The 22,801-nt window shown below is 42.7% G+C and overlaps 3 protein-coding genes across 3 annotated transcripts; 2 read left to right on the top strand and 1 right to left on the bottom strand.

The window, feature by feature from the left end:
• Positions 1-643: 643 nt before the first annotated feature.
• On the bottom strand, positions 644-2,383 carry LOC108048276 (adenosine kinase). Its single transcript, XM_017128813.2, has 2 exons — positions 1,760-2,383; positions 644-1,405 (listed from the first exon to the last, which is right to left on the bottom strand). The coding sequence occupies exons 1-2, from the start codon at positions 2,259-2,261 to the stop codon at positions 720-722; spliced, it is 1,188 nt and encodes a 395-aa protein (XP_016984302.1). The 5' UTR covers positions 2,262-2,383; the 3' UTR covers positions 644-719.
• A 4,673-nt stretch (positions 2,384-7,056) lies between these two features.
• Positions 7,057-9,251, top strand: LOC108048593 (eukaryotic translation initiation factor 3 subunit D-2). The gene is made up of 2 exons (XM_044457080.1): positions 7,057-8,138; positions 8,482-9,251. Exons 1-2 carry the CDS (start codon positions 7,152-7,154, stop codon positions 9,142-9,144), a joined length of 1,650 nt encoding a protein of 549 aa, XP_044313015.1. The 5' UTR covers positions 7,057-7,151; the 3' UTR covers positions 9,145-9,251.
• Positions 9,252-12,056: 2,805 nt separating this feature from the next.
• Positions 12,057-13,037, top strand: LOC123037239 (microfibril-associated glycoprotein 4-like). The gene is made up of 3 exons (XM_044457087.1): positions 12,057-12,184; positions 12,245-12,859; positions 12,911-13,037. The coding sequence occupies exons 1-3, from the start codon at positions 12,057-12,059 to the stop codon at positions 13,035-13,037; spliced, it is 870 nt and encodes a 289-aa protein (XP_044313022.1).
• Positions 13,038-22,801: the final 9,764 nt, after the last annotated feature.

The raw sequence follows: 22,801 nt of genomic DNA, 5'->3' as shown, positions 1-22,801 counted from the left end.
TTGGAATTAAATTAATTACAATTATTCGGTAATTGTATGATTCGGCACACTGTCGTGCGGCACGTGCTCATGTCCAGCTGCCCAGGCTTCCCTTCGCCGAACGCGTTGTCTGCGTCTTCGACTCTGGAATGGTAGCAATATTTTGTCAGGCCAAAGTCAACAGCCGGCAGGCAGCAGACGCCAGGACCCGAAAGACAAAGCTCCTCCCGGCGGAACGGGGGGGAATTTACATTGGCGTTGCAAAGTATGCAACGCATATTTTTACATCACTTCTGTTTGCCTTTCTCCCAGAGCCACAGCTCGGCGGCCGGAGCACCCGAGAAGGGGGTTTTATACATTTAAATGTATTTATTTTTCCCGGAGCCAAAGGCAGACCGAGAGCCGCAGGACTCTCGAAGGCATGAATATGCCGGGAAAGGTTCGGGCAAAGGAAGTGCCGGAGGACTGGCGAACGGGGTGGTCGGTACCTTAAATTATTATATTGATAGCCCATGGAGGGAAAGAGCTAATCTGATAATCAAGTTAAGAATTTATTAGACTTAACACATTTGTGTTGAGTGTCAGGGAGACTTACTTTAAAGATACCATAATGCTTATAGTTATTATTTAATCGAAAGGAATGAATGCTTGGTACTACCAAATATAGACTTTAAAATTTATTTGGGGTCTTGATGGAATTTCTTGCATGATTAGATAGTAAGGCTACAAAGAATCCCGATTTATATGCACTTTTCGCTAAACTTCGGCAGTTGTCCGATCTGGACCCCAACCACATTTAGAATCTGCTGCGAGGCGAATATCCCGGTACGGATGCAATAGTCTAAGGGCATCCTCTGGACGAACATGGCCAGGAATCCACCGACGAAGGCGTCGCCGCAACCGTTGGTGTCGAAAACCGGGCCCCTGGTCACCTTGGGAACGGGGTACTCCAGAACGCGGTCGTTGTCCTGAAAGACGAGCACCGGACATACGGCATCCGTGATCATTACGAGGCGCGGGCGGACGTTCCCTTTGGGCATTTTCTGCAGCCGAGAGCCAATTTCGAAGATGTTCTTCGTCTTCCAATCGTTGGAGTCCGCAAATGCGATGGCCTCTTCCTTGTTGCAGATTATGATGTCCACATACTGGATAAGATTGGCCACTGCGTCGCGGTGCATCTGGAGCACGAACACAGCGCTGAAGTTGAGGATCGCAATTCGTTTGGACTCGCAGCACATTATCGCCACTCGTTCCACAACAGGACCGCAGACGGCCAGGAAAAAGCCCGTGAAGTAGAAGTACTTGGCGCGTTCCAGGGCGCAGGTGTTCTCCTCGTCATCTATCCAATCCTCTGTGAAGAGGGAGGCCGCACCCAAGTTGGCCACCAAGGAGCGGTTCTGGCCGTTAATGATTACCGCACAAGAGCCTGAGGAAGAGTTAGGGCATATAGACGTCGGAAGTCTGATTTATCGGAACAAATATTGTTGTTCTAGTTGGTTTAAATTCTATATTCCTCTATTTTGTTTGGCAGTTTATCTAAACAGTTTTATAAGGTGGAATGATATTTTACCTAAATATAATTAAGATTAAGTGCAACTGCTGAAAAAAGTTTTAGCGAAGATAGGCAAATGGTACTTTGGTCAATTAAATATATCTAATTTTTTTAAGTTCCAAGTCCGACCGCCGATATTCCTATCTCGCGCGCATAATAACTCTGCCGACATATGCACGAAGCAAATCACTCTCTCATTGTGTGTTATGTAATATATTGAGATCTTACCCGTTGGCAGTTCCTCCTTCACCTGGTAAAGTGCTAGCAGGCCATCGGCTCTGGCTCTCTTTTCGATGCGGTCGCCCAGTTTATCCTTGCCCACGCAGCCGCTGAAGACGGCTCGGAATGGAGTCTGCACGATCCACTGGAAGATCCGCATCGAGTTCTGACAGGCTCCGCCCGCCGAGTAGATGACGTTCTCCATGTTCATCAGTTCGTCGAACAGGGCGTCGTGCTTCTCCTCGGCTATGATCGCTGCATTGGCTTCCAGGCCGTACCTCTCCAGGATCACGTTATCCTCGACGGTGCAGGTGATGTCCAGCAGGGGATTGCCAAAGCCCATTAGAACTCCCTCCGGCAGTTCCATTTTCGCCGGTTTTTTGCAATCGCATAAACTCCTTAAAGAAGTCCGAAATCTCTGACCTAAATGTGCCTGTAGAAATGGAGTGATCGGGGCTTTTTGCAACAACGGAAACGATATTAGGCTTATGCTTAATATCCGTTTGGACATCCCTAAAACTAGCCCCGCGTCGATTCTTGAGAAGGCATAAATCCAAGGGATTTCACTCCACACCTATCTTTTGTTCATGCTGTTTAACTATTTTGTACTGCTTTTGTTTTGATTGATGTAACGAAATTTATGAGTGGAAGAGAACAGCCAGCCCCATCTCCACTCAGCTTGTTGAGGAGGGGCGAAATTTATTTCCCTTAGTGGCTTAAAATGTTAATTACCTGCATAAATCAATCAGGACAATTAATATTGTTGTGGCCCAATTTAATGTGCTATTAATTACGTATCCATCTTGTGGATGGAAGTATGTGTAATTGCTCTGCAATTACGATGGCCTGGCTGCGCCGAAAAGGGGGCGGCTTTGCCTGGCTTTTATTTTCATTTTTCTGCCGGAGATGAATGAATTGAATGTAAGTGGGCTTGACAAGCTGGCTGTGGGGCATAAGGGGGTGAATGCAGCCACCCAGAACGTGAATGTCCTTCCGCCGCCAAAAAAACATCACCAGTGGCGGCAGCAGAGGAGTGGGGGTTGAAAAACAATAGCATTTGCAGTGCTTTGCACAAGTTGCCTGGCATAAATTTTAATTTTTATGCAACACAAAAGCTGCAGAAGCAGCCCGAGCTTCCGACGCGCATTGAAGCCGCACAGGATGAGAAAGGAAAAATTAAGAAGTGAATGACGAATACCCTAGACAAAATAATGAAGGGCACTACATGTAAATCGTAACATTTAATGTAAAAGGCAGAATTTGAAATCAAAATACGCAAGCAATCATCTTTGCTTTGATCTAAAAGGATCTTCATCTTTTTATTCTTATATAACTTATGTTTTAGATTGGCCAAAAATAGCATTATAAATTATAATTTTTAAATTTTTCATTAATACATTTAATTTAATAGTCATCAGAAATTAGCAAAATATGAAAGCAATCATAATTCATCTTTGCTTTCACGTAAGTCAGCAAAAGTAAGTTTCTTTATGGCATTATTCTTATATAACTTATGTTGTAGAATAGAACATTCAAAACTAATTTTTAATAATTGAAGTAAAAATAAATATTAAAGACAATAAGAAAAAGTGTTAATAAAATGAAGATATTAAAAATGAAATTACTGTAATTGAGTTATATTTTATATAAAATACTATATATAGAAAGTGAAGTCTTTTCACATCGGATAGATATTAGTAGAAATCACCTTCGTTTTTTTGATATATTTATTTGGATATTTGTCGCCATAAAACTGTGAAATACCATCAACCCTGTACATTAATTCGTAGTAATTTTGAAAATAAATTGTGCTGGGAAAATGTGTTTTTAATTTCGCTTTCAGTTGGATGGCACACAGTATAGCATACTCTTTTGGGCAGGAAGAGCTGTGTGGTGGGTGGCGATGGCGAGGCGATGGCGATGGCGTCGTTTATCGCTCGCGAGCTCCGCAAAGTATGCAAGCGGTTTTTCACTTTGCTTCTGCTGTTGTTGTTTTTGTTGGCAGCACATAGCAGTAGTAGTTGTTGTTCTTATTGCTTTTGTTCGCTGGGTAAGTACTTACTTATGTGCCAGGGCATTATTCTTGGCTGTGTTCCTTTTGCTAAACCGCTGCCGCTTTTTCCTACAAGACCGGCAGTAGAAAAGCTTCAGCAGCAGTAGCGATGGCAGATGAGATGAAGATGAGAGGTGCGAGGTGCGATGGAGGATGTGGATCCGGAGGCGGAGGCGGAGGGGGAAACCGCAGCGGTGACGTGGCAATGCAGCTGCATAATGTGGCATGCGGTTTGCATTAAAAATGATATTGCAACACGAGCCGCACATCTGCAGCTGTGTGCAGCTAGGCGCCGCCTGCAGTCACTGACAGCCGCATGGCAATTATAATCCACACTCACATACACACTCAAGCCCACACTGCCGCAAGCATGCTCATCCCCGGCTTAAGTCAACACTGGAAAAAATACAACAAATTATCATAATATAATAATAACAACGAGGGCAATACAACAAGAAATATCACACTGTACATAACGATTATAATTCCATTTGACGAAATCAGAATTGGTAAATATATAAATTTATTCATTTAAGTCATATTGAATCCTATTTGGTACACCGAAAACAAATAGTTATACATAAAAGAGAGATTGCTGGGTAAAAAAGTATCAGAATTAATATTAATATTTGCAAGAAATCCAACTGATTATTTGATATCCTTGTTTGGTTGCCGTTATACCTGTTTTGATATGTAATGCATGTATACTTCTAAACTTATTTTCTCTGTGTATTAACAGCAGTGCGAGGGAATCTGGAGCTGGGCCATGTAAGCAGCAGCTGCCACTGACACACACATCAACATGACACCCTGTCGCTTGACAAAGCTTAGCTCAGAATCTGGAAGCTGGAAGCTGGGAGACGGCACCGCAAACCCAGACTGGTATACCCCTCCTCCCCATATCATTTTCCACACATCCAGGCACATTCACACGCTCGACATGTTGCTTTTTGGGGATGAGCCGAGGCGCAGGATGTCCGCTTCCTTTTTCGCCGCCTCTCACGTTGTTATCTAACAAGCTTTTTATGTGATTACCTTTAGCCTTCTGTTAGTTTTACTATAATTTGGCCTTTACGCTTAACGAGATTGTTGTGAGGTGCTGCTAGCCAAGAATAAGGAAACCGACCCGGAGAGAAGGGAGGGCAGCTGACCAGGTCCTGCATACAGGACACTCGCTCCATTGTAGTGCACTGTGCTGTTGTTCCTTTGCTTTCCTGGTACTCGGACCCAAACAATGGCACTCAAAGGGAGTAATGCGAATGGCGCCATGTCAATATGAGCCGTGGTGCGTTGTTAAGTGATAATCCCGTCCAGTGCCTCCGCTTCCTGTACCATTTCCACAGCTCAACAAACATTTATTCGTGCGTCTTGTGAACGCTTTTTTTAAAAATATAATAAGAAACATGAATTTGTCGACTCGAAGGGGATCTGGATCTACTGCACCCATCTTGGATCAGCTCACTATGCGCAGGGCAAGAACAAAAGTGGCCAAGGACAGCAGCAGGAGGTTGATGGAGAACCGAAAGATGAACAGGCAATTACACATGACTTCATTGCTGTTGTCCGACGAGGGGCCTCATCTATGTGTGTTTGGCGAGGGCAGCGCGTCCTCTTCCGATTCATTCTTTCGGCGTCTTGAACGGCATAACCGGCAGGTAAAATTGTTTCTAGTATGATTTGTATTTCAAAAACACCCAAGTCGCTACACAAAAAAACTAGATTGGTTTGACAGGTTAAGGATCGCTATCTCATAAAGATTTGTATATGTTGACAAGTAAGTAACTGGTAGATAGAAGCGGTAGAAGATGTACAGTGGCTCACAGCTTATTTGACCCACACCTAATTTTCAACATTAAACAGGTATAACTCCTGAACCATAAGAGATACCCATTAAAATAAAACGCAGAAAGGTTAACTGTTGTTTTAACTTCAAAAATATGTTTTAATTTATTAATTTTGCGAAGGAACTTCTTAATTAAACAATAAAAACTAAAAATACTGCCTTTTTCAACGTCACAGCTTATTTGACTCAGTTCATCAAATTAATTATAAAAAATTACAAAAAAAATATTTTTTTAACTTTTAGTATTTGGTATGTCCGCCCTTTTGGTCCACAACCGACTTCAGTCGATTGGGAATAGATTCGACCAATTTTGTTGTGGTTCCTGGGGTATTTTAGCCCATTCTTCGAGCAAAGCCGTCTTCAAGTCATTTTTATTGGAAATATTGCGCTCCCGAATTTTTGAGTCTCGCAAAGCCCACAAATTCTCAATAACATTAATATCGGGTGACTGAGCTGGCGATTTCAATATATGGTGATAATTATAACCCAGCCAATATTGAACTATAACCGACTTTTGCTTTGGGTCATTGTCTTGGTAAAACCGAAAACCCTGTTTTATTCCCAATTTCTCAGCACTTTGGAGTAAATTATCCTTAAGGATATTAAGATAAACATTTTTATTCATTTTGCTTTCAATAAATTTTAGGTTTCCGACTCCGGCTGCGAACTTACAGGCCCAAACCATAACGTGTCCGCCGTCATGCTTAACGGTGGGTTTTAGATGTTTGTCCTGCATCTCTGTATTGGCTTTACGCCATACGTAAGAACATCATTTGGACCCAAAAATATTACGTCATTTTCGCTGATGAGTCAAAATTAAATATTTTTGGTTCGAGGACGTTCTTAGCTATGGCGTAAAGCCAATACAGTCGGTGTCAAGATTTCAAGCGTCACGCATGCACAGAAGTTTAAGTTTTGTTTGTTAACTCATTAAAGTTAAAACCACAATATTTGTAATCGGATACCAAATAATAATAATCAATAAACATTATAATAATACATCACTTCGTCGTCTCAAGAGTTGTTTGCATCACTGCGGAATTCCTGGGTCCACATATATATTCGAGATATCTGTGCAGATTCTAGTTCTAGAGCCATATTTTGAAATTGGTTAACTGAATAACGACTATAGAGTTTACGGTAACACGAAATCGTAATGAGACCCTTCTCAGAAGCATACATTTAAATATTCCATTTGTTATTCAAATATAATTTAAGGTTTAGGACCGAAAAAAATGAAGGTCTTTTTAAAATTAAAATTGTAAAGTTAACTGCAACAAATTAAAAAGATTTTGTTCCTTTAACTTCAAAGGTTTTAAAATATTTTTGGGAAATAGAAGCCTTTTCAACGATTTTCATTGCCTACCCAAACTGTCAGAACTGACATTCTCACCCAATAATCAAAATTAGCTCAGTGTAACTTTTGCCTTGTGGTACACTGATCGGCAGTTGAAAATCACAAAAATTTATTTACTTTTTCAGTTATTTAAATCTACTTTTCTGGCATGTCCAACTACGCTCCGTTTATAAAACCGTACGTCCAGTACAACGAGCACGGCTGGGGTCCGTGCGAAGTGCCCGATTTGGACGTGCCCTACCAGCCGTTCTGCAAGAGTGATCGTCTGGGCAAGATCTGCGACTGGACGGTGGCGGTGCAGGAGAAAAAGTTCCCCAACAAGTATGCCTCGACCTTTGGCAACAACAGCCAGTATGCGTACTTCCACGAGGACGACGATGCCACCTTCCATTTGGTGGATAGCACCGGATCGAGGGCCTTCAAGCCCTTTCAGCGCGGTCGCTACCGCCCCAACATTCGCAACAATGTGCGGGTCAGGGGTCGCACGGGGCGTGGCAACGCCCTGCTGGGCCTGGCCGGAGGACATACGGCCGGGGGCGGGATGGGTAACAGCCCCAAGTACGGAAAGGGGCGCGAAACACGCCGGAATGTGGGTCGCAGGTTCGCCCGCAATGCGCCCACCAGACTCCGCGAAAGTTCCGCGATGGTGCGCTCCAATTGGGTTTCGGTCGAGGAGATCGACTTTCCACGCCTACTCAAGCTCACACTTCCGAACATCAAAGAGGGCCAGAACATTGTCACTTGCGGCTCCCTGGAATACTACGACAAGATGTACGATCGAGTCAACCTGCGGAATGAAAAGCCACTGCACAAGATGGACCGCATTGTGCACACCGTGACAACCACGGATGACCCCATCATCCGTCGCCTCTCCAAGACCATGGGCAATGTCTTCGCCACCGACGAGATCCTGGCCACCATTATGTGCTGCACTCGCTCGAACTACTCCTGGGATGTGGTCATCGAGAAGCTGGGAGTCAAGGTGTTCTTGGATAAAAGGGATAATGCCCAGTTCGATCTGCTCACCGTGAACGAGACTTCGCTGGAGCCGCCGATGGACGAGGCGGGTTCCATCAACTCGGCCCATAGCTTGGCCATGGAGGCCACATTCATCAACCACAATTTCAGTCAACAGGTAATTATAAACTGAAGTTACAGCGGGGGTTAGCGGCCATAGCTACTATGGCTTTATTTTATTTTAAGGTTCATATTAGCTTGACGGATATTTCAGGTTTTGTATTGATTGTATTATTAATGGATAAGTATTCTATTATTATAGTATGTGGCTTATATAAGTTTTTTTTAATGGAATTTGGGGTGGAAAGGAGGTGGATAATGTTCATAAATTAATAGTTAAAAATTTATTAAACTTTAGAAAAAAAAATTTTCCCTATCCGAATGCTTTAGAGCTTTAAAGTTGTACCGAACTGTGCATAGTACAAGTTTTCATACAATTATTTTTATATTTTCTTGTTCAGGTGCTTCGCATTGGTGACCAGGAGCCGCGCTACAAGTTCGAGGAGCCCAATCCTTTCGAAGAGCCGGGTGCGGATTTGGCCTCCGTGGGCTACCGCTACCGCAAGTGGGATCTGGGCAACGATATAGTGCTGATCGCCCGCTGCAAGCATAACGGGGTCATCCAGGGACCCAACGGGGAGCTGCAGTTCCTCTCGATCAAGGCGCTGAACGAGTGGGACTCGAAGGCGACGAATAGTGTGGAGTGGCGCCAGAAACTGGACACTCAGCGCGGTGCAGTCTTGGCCTCCGAGCTGCGCAACAATGCTTGCAAGCTGGCTCGCTGGACGGTGGAGGCTGTACTGGCTGGATCGGATCAGCTGAAACTGGGCTATGTGTCCAGGGTCAGTCCGCGGGATCACCTGCGCCACGTGATCCTGGGCACGCAGCAGTTCAAGCCGCAGGAGTTCGCCACGCAGATAAACCTGAACATGGACAACGCCTGGGGCATCCTGCGCTGCCTCATCGACATCGTGATGAAGCAGCCGGACGGAAAGTTCCTGCTCATGAAGGATCCCAACAAGCCGATGGTCCGGCTGTACGACATACCCGAAAACGCCTTCGACTCGGAAGTGGACGAGGAGGACGACTCCAGCGAGCCCTTCGGCAACTCTATCGATAACTAATGCTTACACAAATTCATTTAACTAATAGTTGTTCGAATAAAGGGGTCCGTTGACAGGCGACACATGCCGCACTGACAGATGCGCTGTGAACACAAATGCAATTTAAATTGAGTTTTTGACCGAGCCCGAACACATATGAGCGGAGCCATCACATGTCAGGGAACACGAGTTCGGGGCGAGTGCAGTCACAGTTATTTGAGGATAACATGGCCACATCAATCACTGCGGTTCCAAGAAATACAAAATGAAACCCGGCTAAATAAATATGCATTGCGCAGAGCATCCCCCGCCATTACCGACTGACAATCACAATAATTGAACGGGGGCGTCGCTGAGGGGCTAAGGGGCTGCGGGGGGGATTGTTTGGCTGACAAACCTCAGGTTCAATAAATCACCGAATACGGCATCAATCAATGCAAATTCTGCTGCTGTGGTGCTGCGCGTGTGACAATTTAAGCAAAATGTTTTCGTATTCAACAGCATTTAATTAAATTCATATATATGCTCAAAATTCATATGCATCCAACCTTTTTGTTATTCGGCAATTCAATTTGGGCATTCACTGAGCACAAAAGTGCAGAAATTATTCCCTAGCGGAAGTGCAAATCGTTCAACTAAATTACCAAAATGTTTTGCAAATTTCTGTTTTTGTTTTCAGTCGGCCAATTTCTTTTTGTTGTCCGCCAAATTGAGACCTATTCAATTTGCATGAAAAAGTTCGCACATCCTGGCCGAGAGGATGAGTAACCGAGTGAATGTGAACAAATTGTGTGAAAATATTTAGCAAATTCTCGTTAATGAAAATTGGTGCAGATTATTTTTAATTCCCTGCCCCTGGCGGTATTGCGGTGGGTAAATTTGATTGATAAAGTCAGGCTCATTAATAATTTATTTAACCGAGCACTTCACAGACTAACAATGCAGTACGTGAACCGACACATCAAGTATACGCACAGTTGGACAGTGAAGCACTTGAACTCGCCAGTAAGCAGCAGTGAAACACCAAAGTGTTATTCAATTAAAACATTTTGTTTGCTAAATCAACATGTGAGAGTCTGCACTCGGGTTGCAGGACCAACTTACGGAATGACTTTTGCGGAATGGTTTTTTAAAGCGTTTGCCGCAGAAAAGTTAGCTCCGGCTGGTTAGCTGCTCGAGTGGCTTCAGCAACCAACTACCATTCTCCAGCTACCAAAACGAGCTACCATCCACCAGCTTTAGCTACCAGCTTCAGCTTCTGGCCAGGACTGGTTGTATGGTTGTGTGTGCGGCATTTCAAGGTCTGCGCTTGGCTAACCACGCCGTTGAAAGGCGTTTAACAAACTGGCAGGCCAGGCTAGGGCACTTGCCAGCGGCAACAACTCCGAGCCCAGCTCAAGTGGGGCCTTAACGCAAAACTTTGTACATTTTATCGCATATGCAGGGCTGCGGGCCATTCCAGGGGAATAGGTGAGGCGGGTGGGGGGTGGAGGGAATGGTGGATGGTGGATGGCCAAGGCATTTGCATATGCAGCCACAAACACCGCCCGAGTGAAAAGTTAAGCGTTGAATGAGGGCGACAAATTGCAAATTAAACTCTTTTGCATTTTCCCAGCCCATCACATGAGGAATAGTTGTAAATAAAACTGCCACACCCGCGTCAACTTTTTCCACACCCCACCACCCGCTCCTGCGACCACGGGCCAAATTCAATTTCATTTCAATTTGCCCCACGCGCTTTTTCTGGGGAGGGAGCGTGGGGAAGCCGTCTGAGCCGCATTAGGAAAGCAAATGCGACTTAAAGTTGCCGCCAAAGCATTTGGCTTCGGGCCCTCTAGCCGTTTAAGCAACGGATTTGCCATCTTTGGACATTAGTTGGGGTCACGGGGGCCGGGATTTCGGGGCGGAGTGAAGAGTTTAGGAATGTTTGTAAGCCAAAAGTTTTGTGTTCTTTTGGCCGGCTCGGATTTCGCCTTTGCCTTTTGGCATATTTAATTTGCCGACTTGTGCCAGTTTTTCTTTTCTTTTCGAGGATCCTGTCAATTTTGTGACATTTGCTTTGGGCACCATTCACATTCACCGTTAACTTTTCAAATGCAGCTCATTTAAATATCATTTGTCAGGGGAAAAGTTTGCCCTGAGTCAGTTAATCGAGGATAAAGCTCCGGGCTCAAATAAGGTTTTATTTTTACAAACTCGGTTGGATAAATCTTGAAAAACTGTTTCTAACCCCAAGCTAATTCATGTTTTCTGCAAGTCTTTTGCTTTGCTTAAATATGTTAACTTTAGCTGTATTTTTATACCATTGCAGAGGGTATTATAATTTTGGTCAAAAAGGAAGGAGACATTTCCGACCCTATATAGTATATATATTCTTGATCAGGATCGCGTCCTGAGTTGATATAAGCATGTCCGTCTGTCCGTCTGTCTGTTTCTACGCGGACTAGTCTCTCAGTTCTAAAGATATCGAATTGAAACTTTGCACACACCCTTCGTTTTTTTGCACGTAGTATATAAGTCGGGACGGCCAGGATCAGCCGACTATATCCTATAGCCGCCATATAACTGATTGATCGGAAATGCTATAACTTTGGTGTTTGTTAAGTTAGGAAGTTGTGATTTTGTATGGGTTTTATTTTTGACCAATCAATCCGACCTACCAAAGGATTCATAAGGATCGGCCGACTTTATCCTATAGCTGCCATATAACTGAACGATTGAAAATGCCATAATTTTGGTGTTTTTAAAATTAGGAAGTTGGGATTTTTTATGAGTATGAAGAATTATTCATATGATTAATTTTGGAAAATATATTTTTCAGGACATTTTGCAAGGGTATATCAACTTCGGCTCCGCCCGAAGTTAGCTTTCCTTTCTTGTTATAAAAACATATCGACTCAGTCTTAAATCATCAATTGCTCTCTACAGTCGCCATGCGCTCCAATCTATTTTCAATTCTTATCATCAATATATTAATCTTTATAAATGCTGAAAAAGTGTGTGAGCTATCATCGATTTGCGGCAATGCGGCATCCATAAGATCTCAGATGATTGCAGTGCGGTTGGAACTTTTCATTGATAAATATATTGTAAATGAATTACCTGACTAATATTATTTTAGTGTGGAGCAGGAGAGACATGGAGAGCTTTTGGATGACTTAACCCAAAAACTGGACAGTTGCATATCAAAAATTGGGGTGGACACAAAACTGTACGGAAAGAGTTGCGCCGAACCTTCGGCGCTCACTCAGCACAGTGAAATTAATGTGATCGTGGTTCCCGAGTACAGTAAGTTCCCCTTTGTGGTGGCCTGCGATCAGTTGAGTCTTGGTGGCGGATGGACCGTCATTTTACGTCGTACGGATGGAAGTGAGGATTTCTACCGAGACTGGAACGACTATAAAAACGGTTTTGGAAAGTTGGAGAATGAGTTTTTCCTGGGACTTGATAAGCTCCATGCCATAACTTCTTCGCAGACCCAGGAACTATTGGTTTTGCTCGAGGATAATGAGGGAGACCGGCGATACCAGACATACGATAACTTCAGAATCGGCTCGGAACAGGATGGTTTCGCCCTTGAATCGTTGGGTAATACTTCGGGTAACGCTGGCGATGCCATGGCATTACATTTGGGTTCAAAGTTCAGCACCAAAGATCGCGACAACGACAACTATGGTACAATGCACTGTGCCACAACATACAGCGGTGCTTGGTGGTACAATGCCTGTCACGACAGGTAAAGATTTGTATATATGTTTTATAAATTTAACTTATACTTTTTCTCTAGCCACTTGACTGGCAAATATGGCGATAACAGCTATGCAAAGGGCATCAACTGGGTTCAGTTTAAGGGTCACAACTACTCGCTAAAACGTGCACAAATGTTGATAAGGCCGAAGAAGCAATGCCATTAAAAATTATACGAAATATATGTCAAACCAAATTAAAAACATCTTGATAAGTTTATTTTCTAGACTTCAACAGCGTACAATTTGTTGATTGTTATACAAATACCAATTAGCCTACCTAAACTAATTAGACGTTGTAGTCTATAAAGAAAAACGGAAAACTCAGATAACGAGACATCTGGTGTACACTCGTATATAATATTGATTAGCGCCATCAGACGGATCGAGTTTATATGTCTTTCTTGAATTTTATAATACCCTTGCAGAGGGAATTATCATTTCGGTCAAAAGTGTGCAACGCCGTGAAGGACCCTAAAAAGTATATATAATATGTTCTTAATCAGGATCGCGCCCTGAGTTGATATAAGCATGTCCCTCTGTCCGTCTGTCTGTTTCTACGCGAACTAGTCTCTCAGTTATCGAATTCAAACTTTGCACACACCCTTCGTTCCTTTGCACACAGTTCCTACTTAGGAACGGCCATATAACTGATTGATCGGAAATGCCATAACTTTGGTGTTTGTAAAGTTAGGAAGCCAATCAATGCGACCTACCAAATTTCATAAGGATCGGCCGACTATATCCTATAGCTGCTATATAACTGAACAATTGGAAATGCCTTAATTTTGGTGTTCTTAAAGTCAGGAAGTTGGGATTTTTTACATAATTTACAGAATATTCTGCAAGGGTATATCAACTTCGGCTCAGCCCGAAGTTAGCTCTCCTTTCTTGTTAGAACATATCATATCAATGTCATATCAAGCATTTAATCCTAAAGATAATTTTTAAACTATATAAGATTTTAATCTGTTTGAATTTCAAGCCTTTAATATAATTTACTTTTTCATTTAAAGATTACATTTTTAAAAATTGTCCCCTTCTCAGCAGCACTGATTGATGGCCTTGGTCTACTTTTACTAAGGCAAGTTCGTGAAACTTTTTTAGTCGAGTTTTCCCAATTTAATATACTTAAATTACCTTTTCTGTATTGTATACGCACGACTAGACAGAGACGAGCGGATACTGTTGTGACCAACGAAATGAGAATTGTTATCAATGCCACAAACACCTCCATCAAAAACAAGAGACCCAAAAGCAACGAAAACAAATTTCAGCGTCTCCCAACAAATCTGCAACAATAGTGATAATTTTTTCCACTTCTTCGGCTCGTTTCGCAACGAGTTCTGTTCGGGCAGAAGTTTGTGCAAACATTTTGACAAAGTTATTTTTTCTCGCCATTTGAGCTAAAACTTTTTCAGTGGTGAGAAAGAGAATAATGTCTAAAATTATGTAGATGCAATGAGGGGTAACTGGAGCCCGGGAATGTGCACATAATTCGATGAAATGAATTGGTTGCAGTTGCAGTGCCAGCTGCGAGTTAACTGACAATCCGCCCAATGATTGCATAAAAAGTTCTCGGATCCCGCAGAATTATCACCCCACCCGGCCCAGGCCGGAAATCATTTTCCCCTTCCGGCCAGGCGAGGGATTCAGTTCAGGGTTCAGTTCCCGATTCCCATCCTGCAAAAAAGCCGCAAAAAAGGGGAATATTTTTCACGTCTCACTTGCTGCTCCAGCCTTCTCCGCTCCTTAGCCCTAGCTCCTGACCAAATGCGACTGAGGAGCAACTTCTGTTTTACACATTTCTAATTCGTTTCCTGCCTGCGAACGAACGCCTGGCTGGGAGAAGTCTGGCTGCCGGGGTTACAAATCTCGAATGAAATTCATTGAATACTTGTCAAAAATATTCCAGTATCCAGCGTAATTGGATTCTTTCTTGCCGTTGTCACCCCAGTTGGGCACATGTGCACTCTTGCACTCTTGAATATTTTAGAGCAGATTGGAAATTCGAATGCCTCGGGTATATGCATTTTACCTGGAATTCAGATTTAATAGTGGTAAAGAAATCACTGAATAATTTGATCCATTTGGTTGTCATAACATCAATCTGACTTCTTTTGTGGGCTTGCAAATTTTATAAAAGAAAGTGTGAAATCAAATTTTATAAATTTAATTTTTGTGAAATTGTAAGTCATTTTTCCACTAAGGAAATACAAATAATGGCCATTACAGATGTCTGATTTGGTGAAAGCTGGCAGAGTTTGTGGAATTAAAGTAATAATTTTAATGGTATTAAATAACTTTTTTAAAGGACGTCCTGTTTTCCAAGCTAAAATGTTCAATAAAGCCCTGCACGAAGGTGGATTTTACGCTATGCAAATCAACGAAAAGATCAAAAGCAAAACACGATCTTGAAACATGATTATTCCAGGCAGGTCTCACTTTAAATGGCAAGAAGGAGAGGAAACACTGATGTGGTTTAACTTTGGCCCCGGAAAGTGGGGCGAAAAGTAAATCAACAAGTTGGATAAACTTGGCTGTCAGACAACGATGGAATATTTTAAGCACGACGAGCTCTTAACTGCTTTAAGTTTTCAACATAAATATCAAGTATACGCACCGGATACCCACATACCCACACACACGCACTTGGCATAAGAATAAGGTGGAGGCGAAACCCAAATCCAGCTGCCAAGGGAAAAAACATAAGAATGAAAACAAACGAAACAGACAACAAAGTTGGTTCACTTTTGGGTTCGTTTCAGTTCTTTTGTACATTTTGCCACAAGCATGAAAATCGATTACCTGTTTGAAATGGAAAATATTCTTATATATATATAGATTTATCTTTGAGTGGGTAAGCTGATTGTCTGACTCCCCCGTTTGCCCGCAGCCGGGCAGACTTTGCATAAACGAATTGTAAACACAACAGTGGGGAGGAAAGCACTAAAATTATGCCAAATGCGTTTTCCAGTTTCTAATTTCGCATCGATCATCGATTGCGAAGTGAAATGCAACCCGCAGCAGACGTTGATTCCTATTGCTCGGACACCAGCAGACGTCGAGTAGCAATTTGCAATGAATTTGCTCAATTGCACCAGCTTCTGCTCCTGCTGATGGTGCAACAAGAGGAGCTCCTTGTGTCCATTTGCTTGCCTGCATTGTTTTTTATTTTATTTGCAACAAATTGGGATTTATCATCTGCCCAATGTCGATGTTGAGGGACAGCTGATCCAGCGGCGATGACAACCATGTCCTTCTGTACGAGCTGCCCAAGTTTCGCACAAAATTAAATTCCGTTTCGACCCCTACCAGTGAACTGGCATTGTTGGATGGGCATCCTCGAATTTTTCATCACTCACCCCTCGGCCAGAGTCCAAACAAAAAAGGGAAAATTGAAGATGAGGCGCTGGGCCCCCTTTTTCTTGGCCCTTGGCTCAGTTGCACATACTCAATCACAATCTGAGTGCGGTGGCAAGTGGCAAGAAAAAGATCAAGTGCCACACTTGTTGGCGTCGCAAAAAGGAGAGTGATTATTCGGAGGGGGCTAGAGAGAATCGAAAAGTTGTCGATGGTCAGGAATTTCCTATGATACAATCGTGCAAATTTTATTAAAAAATAAAAATCAATAACAATAAACGAGAAACCGTTACCTATAATTTTATTTAACTACTTTAAAAACAAACCAACCAAAAATTAACGAAGACAACATGAGTTTATGCAACCGGTTTTTATGCAAATCAAATTAACTACAATTTTTTGTTTATAATTTATTTATCCTTGACATATTTATTGGAAAAAAGGCGAATGGAAAATGAAATTAATTGAATGAAAGGAGCAAAATTTAAATCTCGTTATGCCAACCTTTCGCTATCAATAATAGCCAAAGTATTGTTAGCTCATAAATTTCCAAAATTGGCTTAGATAAAAAAGTCACAAGCAAAGAGCTTATCGATAATGATCTTTCGAGATTCTTAAGGCCAGCAATAAAAAATTAGCTTTGCTAGGGACAATCAAAATTTTCGCATGAGCAAGAAAAACAACGAAAATATAAAAAATTATAATAAACGGAAGAAACTGACTTATTGACCGTTGTAAAGATTCTTTTGGGTGGCCGTATCTGTTCCCTTAAAGCCATAAAATATATCTCATGTTCTGACTGCCATCTCTCTAATATATCATATTTAATGTGTCTGACTTTCACGTTGTTTGTTCGTTGTGGTTTTTTGGGAGCTGCATTTTTAGTTTCATTTACTGTGTACTTTTTTGGTGCTTGGTCCTTTATGCGCCACTTACTTCCGCTCTTTAATGTGGCTCCATAAACTCTCCTTTATGATGGTTCCCCTCACCCAAAAACAAAATGTTTTTCGTGCCGCCGACTCCAATTTGTTGGTCCTCCTTTAATAGCTGCTCCCATTGCAGGATGTGTGTATCGGTGTCGAGTGCGGTAGGCCTTTAATGAGCTGATTTCAGTTAAGTTTTATGTGGTTAAGCGCATTACGAGGGAACGAACTCATTTCAAGAGTCCAACACGAATGGGGTCAACTCCCACATCCCATTTTTCCAGGTTTTCCCCGCAAACTGCGTGTTCGTCACTTGACACACATTCACTTCAAGATGTTCCACTCCCACCAACCTCTGCTGCTAATCAGTGCCACAGATTTTACTTCGTTTATTTCTTTCTTGTCACCAGAACTGAACATGGCATTCGCCTAATTTGAATTTAAATACCTTTTCGAACAAAGGCGGCTAGAAAAAGTGTATAAATCTGGGGCACAAGCAGGAGGTCAAACCCGGACGAGGGAGAAAATCATGCGAAAATAGCCGAGCAAACAACAAAACAGGGACTGGTCGTAGCAGGGGTTCCTTCGTGGCGCCTATCACCTGGTGGCTCTCTAAATAAGAAATTATTATGAGCATGCAGCGCCAGTTGCCGCAGGAGTCCTTGTCGTAATCACACACACCTCACTCCCACCCCCCACCGACCACCACACAGCAATGCCCCCAGCCTTGTTTAACTTCCGCTGAAATTCACTCACACAAACATGGATGAACAGGAAACGCGCACACACACATCCGAACACATCATGTTGGTCAACTTTCATAAACAGCCAAAAACACGAGTTGGGGACGCGTACGCGAGGGTAGACTCGTAAATGACCCTTAACTTAACAGATTAATCAAATTAATTCTAGGCTTCTCCGAAAAAATAATCTTTGTTTTCTGTTTCAATTTTTACGAAATATTTGAATGAAAATACACGATCTATATCAGAAGATGTCACAGCTCCCATTAATACAGAAAAAAATGTTTTTAATATTTTTCCTATCATTCCTATTAACTAAAAATACAAACTTTTTAATGGCATTAAATTGCATTTATTAATCTGATAAAAAATGTAAAACTATGCATGTATATTTGATGTTATTGACTTGTAATCTGTGTAGATTGCAAGATTTCAGCTTTATATACCGATGTCACCGATTCTGTGGCAAATATATTTAGCACGATTGCATTTCCAATTTGATATTTTCGTTATCCTATTGGGGACCTTTGAGCACATTTTAGATATGTTGAGACAATCCGAGATTTTTTTCCTTATTAATGTTGGTAGGTACTTAAGCGCCCGATATAAACATTGCAAAAAATAATATTATATAAATAAAATAAATTAAAACTATTTATAATTTTAAATATTTAAGTAGAGTATTTAATAATTTTTTTGGCGAGCACGACTTGTCAGCTACTCCCCCTCCATACCCTAGGAATCACTCACCCCGAAAAAACTTTAGCGTGCCAAAACACGAAAAGGGAAGTTGACCGCTCGCTCCATATGGCCGCCTGTCTGTCTGTGTGAGCCGGCCACGCCCCCTTTGGCCCCCGTGTTTGTGTTATTTAATGTATCCTGGATTTATTGTGCTGTTTCCTTGTAGCCTGCTGCCGTGCATTAAATGTACATAAACTTTTTGCCCAGGCCTCTTTTTCTATACATATATATTTTTTCGAAGTCACTGCTGTTGCTGCTGCTGCTTCTGTTGGTTGGTTACTGCAGCTTGTCAGGGTCTGAGTTTGGCTTCCGTTTGGTCTTGAAACGTGCAACAAAAACGAGGAAAAGAAAATGTGCACATGTGCATATCCTCTGGCTGCATTTTTGCAATTTACGGCAGGAAAAAGACGTCGCCCATCGCTGACATTATTATGCGGCGACGACGAGCAGCGGCGACTTTTGCCCTTTGGCCATCGTGTCGCATGCGTTTCCGGAAAATGCCCCTCCCCCCTTCATCCGCAGTATTTTGCCTGAAGCTACCTAGAAGTGACACAAAGAGCCTTAAACTTTGTTCCCCCTATTCCCGCAGTGCCCCGCCCACCAAGTGCATCTGTGTCTGATTGTGTTTTGTAATACAAAACTTTTTACACAACCGAACAATGCAAACATGGGGTCAGGGGTCGTGGGGCAGGAGACAGGGGACAGGAAGAGGAAGACAGATCGGGCCATAGGAATGGCTGTGTCATACGGGGCGGCTGATTGCTCATGTTCCCCAGCACACTTGTTTCGCATTTACAAAGTAATAAACAAGCGGCGAAAGCCATTGAAAGCGTGTTTTCGCAGGCAGTTTATGAATTCGATTTCAAAAGGGCAGCAGGTTCATTTGGACCGCTGAAAATCCGCACCAAGTCTGGAAATCAATGCGAACTATTCGAGTATTTTATTGCAATTTCAACTGCAAGTGGAATGGCTGGCCTTTCATTGGTCGAAATAGTTAAACGAATCATTCTATCGCATAAGCGGCCACATTACACGCTGCATTGAGGACCGGCTAAATGACCGCAATGAAACACATACCTACCCACCCGAAGGGGCTGCAAAGTACACCCAAGTACCCCCATTATCCCACACCGCCCACCTCCCACCGCCCCTGCGTTCTTGGCTTGGCAACATTCAGAGCAATTTGTGTGCGAGCATGTGTGTGCGAGTAGAAGTCTGCAGGAAAGCAAAGTTTACTTTCGCTTTAAGTAGTAAGGCGACTGAGGCGCAGCAGGGGTGGGGATTTCGAAGGGGGTGGGCTGGGGTGCAGCAGTCGAGGGGCAGCAATGACCATGCCATGGCATCTCGACAAAGGCATCCCAAATGCACACACAGGCATCCAAGTGCAAGTGCACCCACCCACATTCCGACCCGCGAACCTTGTTTCCGATTCCTGTAAGCCGAGGAACTGGACTGCCCGAAACAAATAGGAATACTTTTTCAGGCCCCAGCAGAATTTCAATAAGCCTTGGAAAAAATGTTTTGTCTACTTTGTATCTAAAAACACATCAAAAACAAATGGTTAAACCAAGTGCCCGTACATTGAAATATTTACCCGAAACGCACTGCCCTGTTACAAAATATGCTGCATACCCGACAGGCGTTTGCGTTGCTTTGCATCCAAAAGAACTACATATATGGGACATATTAAAAATGGTCCTCCATTTTTTCCCCAAAAAAACTTGTCTCTACCATCAAAAAATGTGGGAGAGCGTGTGTAAAATATAACATTTTTTTGCTTACAGAAGTCTTTGTAGCAAATTACGGAGGACGAAAGGACAGACAGGTCTAGTTTCAAGCTATTAATAATAATAAACAATATACAATCCAATATACAATATAAGGGTAAGAAAAAAATGTGACCTTTTTATTAATTTTAATTAATTTTTATGAATTGTATTTCGCCAAAACAATAGCCTTAGGCTTGTTTACAAAAGGACAGTTGTATCTGAGTTTTTTCTATTTGTTTATTTAACACTATTTCAATATAAAACCACGTTTTTCTTATTGCTGAGCTTAGCTAGAAAATAAAATGCTATAGCGTCTTAAAATGCTAAAATTTTAAAACTAGCAGCTATATTCCTCTAGAAACTTAAAAATCATGATTTTTACCACCGTTTTCCTGCCACTGTGCCCCAACCGGATGCAGCTCGCTTGATGGGCACTCCAACTGTTTGCATTATGAGGCACGGAGCTTGAGCTTTCCGTCCAGCATCGGTAGCATCGGCAACATCGCCAGCAGGAATCGGGAGCGGCATCAGCCGCAGTCGAGCGGCCTCAGCAGTGGCTCGATCATCAGTTGGCCCCCTGGCAAATACAAGCAAATTGAGATGGTGGCACCACCCACTTACGACCCACCACCACCCACCTCCCACTGTCAGCCATCTATTCCGCTGCCGCTGCGTGTGTGCAACTGTCAATACTGGCAATGAGTGAAATGGAATTTGTCTTGCTTGCTGGCGACGGCTTCGAGTGGCGCTCGGCAATTTGTTGCATTCGACCTGCGACCCCGTGCCCCATCTGCTCATCAATTGTTGCCGTCTTTGGGTAATAGTTTCGAATCACTTTTGAATCGAATCGAATTCTGCCCTCTTTTTGGTAACACAGGACTACCAGTCTGCACGAGTACCTGCCTGACTTTTAACGAGACGTTACTGTACCAACCGCTCTCATTAGAGGTAGCAAAATATCCGGTGTGTATTTACATCCGCTTTTTTTATGTACATTAAACTTTGTGTTGTGGCTTCAGTTGTGCGGTTATTATCCAAACTATGTTTGGAGCGCTATTATGCCGAATAAATTTCAACCCTTTTCCAGCTTGCTGAGTGTGAGTAATTAAGTTTATTTTGTTGATACACGCGCACATGTAATTCAGGCTGAATTTTAATTAAGCAGTTTGATTAGTTTGGATGGGAATGCTGAGCGGTTGGCCACTAGCGCCATGAAAGTGATGAATAATTTGTGGAGAAACCGATTCGCCACGGTTTCACATAAATATTTTGCTGACCCCAGTGGGAGTTTTCCGCTTTTTGGAATTTATGCAGCGTTATTGGAAATATCATATCGCTTTCAGATCCCCACTTGTCCGGCTGGGGACGCCGTCGGATCTTGACATTGATGCGCATATCAAATCAGAGAAGTGTAAACAAAGAGCCGAAATGCACGACTTTTCGTCAATTCATTTGCATTTATTACAGCTTCAGTTTTCCGAAAGAGAGAGCTGACGCCAAATGTGTGTGGGAAAAAGGTAGAAAAAAGACAGTCGTAGACCAAACCGGAATCGCACGCTGAATTATTCATATTTTTGCAACGGCCAAACTTTATGGAGATGCGAAGGGCGGGGCGGGAATCTGATGGGGCTGAGTGGGGGAGGTGGGTTTTTGGCAAATCAGCTTAGCAAATGAAAAATCGAAATTGGGCAAAGGAAGCAAGGCAGGCAGAAAAGCAAAAGTTGCACTCATTTGTAACAATTTATTTGATTTCCAGCATAGAAATTTTCTCAGTCGGGCTCCCATTTGTTGGCCTTTTTCCTCCTCCTATGGCAGTGCTCGATGCAAAAGCGCTTTTTATTCAATTTTCTGCTCACGTAATATTGACAAATTATTAGCGGGGATTTTTGATGGTAGTGTGGGTCAAAGGGCGGGCGGAAACAGCTGGCGAGGCGATGGGAAATTTTTTATTGTTCCTTCGGACGAAAGGTGCAGCTGGCAGAGGATTTTCCGGAGACCAAAATGACTTTGTTTTGCATTTTTTATTGGGATCCGACAAAAACAAAACAGAATGGTAGGCATTTTTAAATTGATTATGCCTCCGCAGCCACAACCCCTAAATGAGATTTGGCCGCCCCTCATCGATGCGAATTTCGCAGCCCCAAGCAAGCAAATTGTTGCACAAATATTTGCTATTAATTTCCATAGACAACATTTAGTACAACGAAACGAGCAGCCAAAGATTTGGGGAGTGGAGCGTGCCCCACCCACTCAAGAAATACCAATTTAATTTCAATGTACTAATTGACATAAATTAGCTTCGGCTATCACCATTTAGTTAGGCCATTTGACAAGTTGCCACCTTTAGGCCTTTTATTGCACTGGAAAGCGAGAAACTCGTTAAATTTACTCCT

The sequence above is a fragment of the Drosophila rhopaloa genome, unplaced genomic scaffold (genome assembly GCF_018152115.1).
Source record: "Drosophila rhopaloa isolate 14029-0021.01 unplaced genomic scaffold, ASM1815211v1 contig_155, whole genome shotgun sequence".
Classification (NCBI taxonomy): Eukaryota; Metazoa; Arthropoda; class Insecta; order Diptera; family Drosophilidae; genus Drosophila; species Drosophila rhopaloa.
This window is presented reverse-complemented; position numbering and strand designations above follow the sequence as displayed.

Coding starts and splice junctions, on each gene's coding strand:
- LOC108048276 (XM_017128813.2), bottom strand. CDS start 2,261: ATGTCCAAACGGATATTAAGCATAAGCCTAATATCGTTTCCGTTGTTG. Junction 1,406..1,759: donor GAAGGAGGAACTGCCAACGG/GTAAGATCTCAA, acceptor ACTCTTCCTCAG/GCTCTTGTGCGGTAATCATT.
- LOC108048593 (XM_044457080.1), top strand. CDS start 7,152: ATGTCCAACTACGCTCCGTTTATAAAACCGTACGTCCAGTACAACGAG. Junction 8,139..8,481: donor ACCACAATTTCAGTCAACAG/GTAATTATAAAC, acceptor TTTCTTGTTCAG/GTGCTTCGCATTGGTGACCA.
- LOC123037239 (XM_044457087.1), top strand. CDS start 12,057: ATGCGCTCCAATCTATTTTCAATTCTTATCATCAATATATTAATCTTT. Junction 12,185..12,244: donor TCTCAGATGATTGCAGTGCG/GTTGGAACTTTT, acceptor ATATTATTTTAG/TGTGGAGCAGGAGAGACATG. Junction 12,860..12,910: donor TACAATGCCTGTCACGACAG/GTAAAGATTTGT, acceptor CTTTTTCTCTAG/CCACTTGACTGGCAAATATG.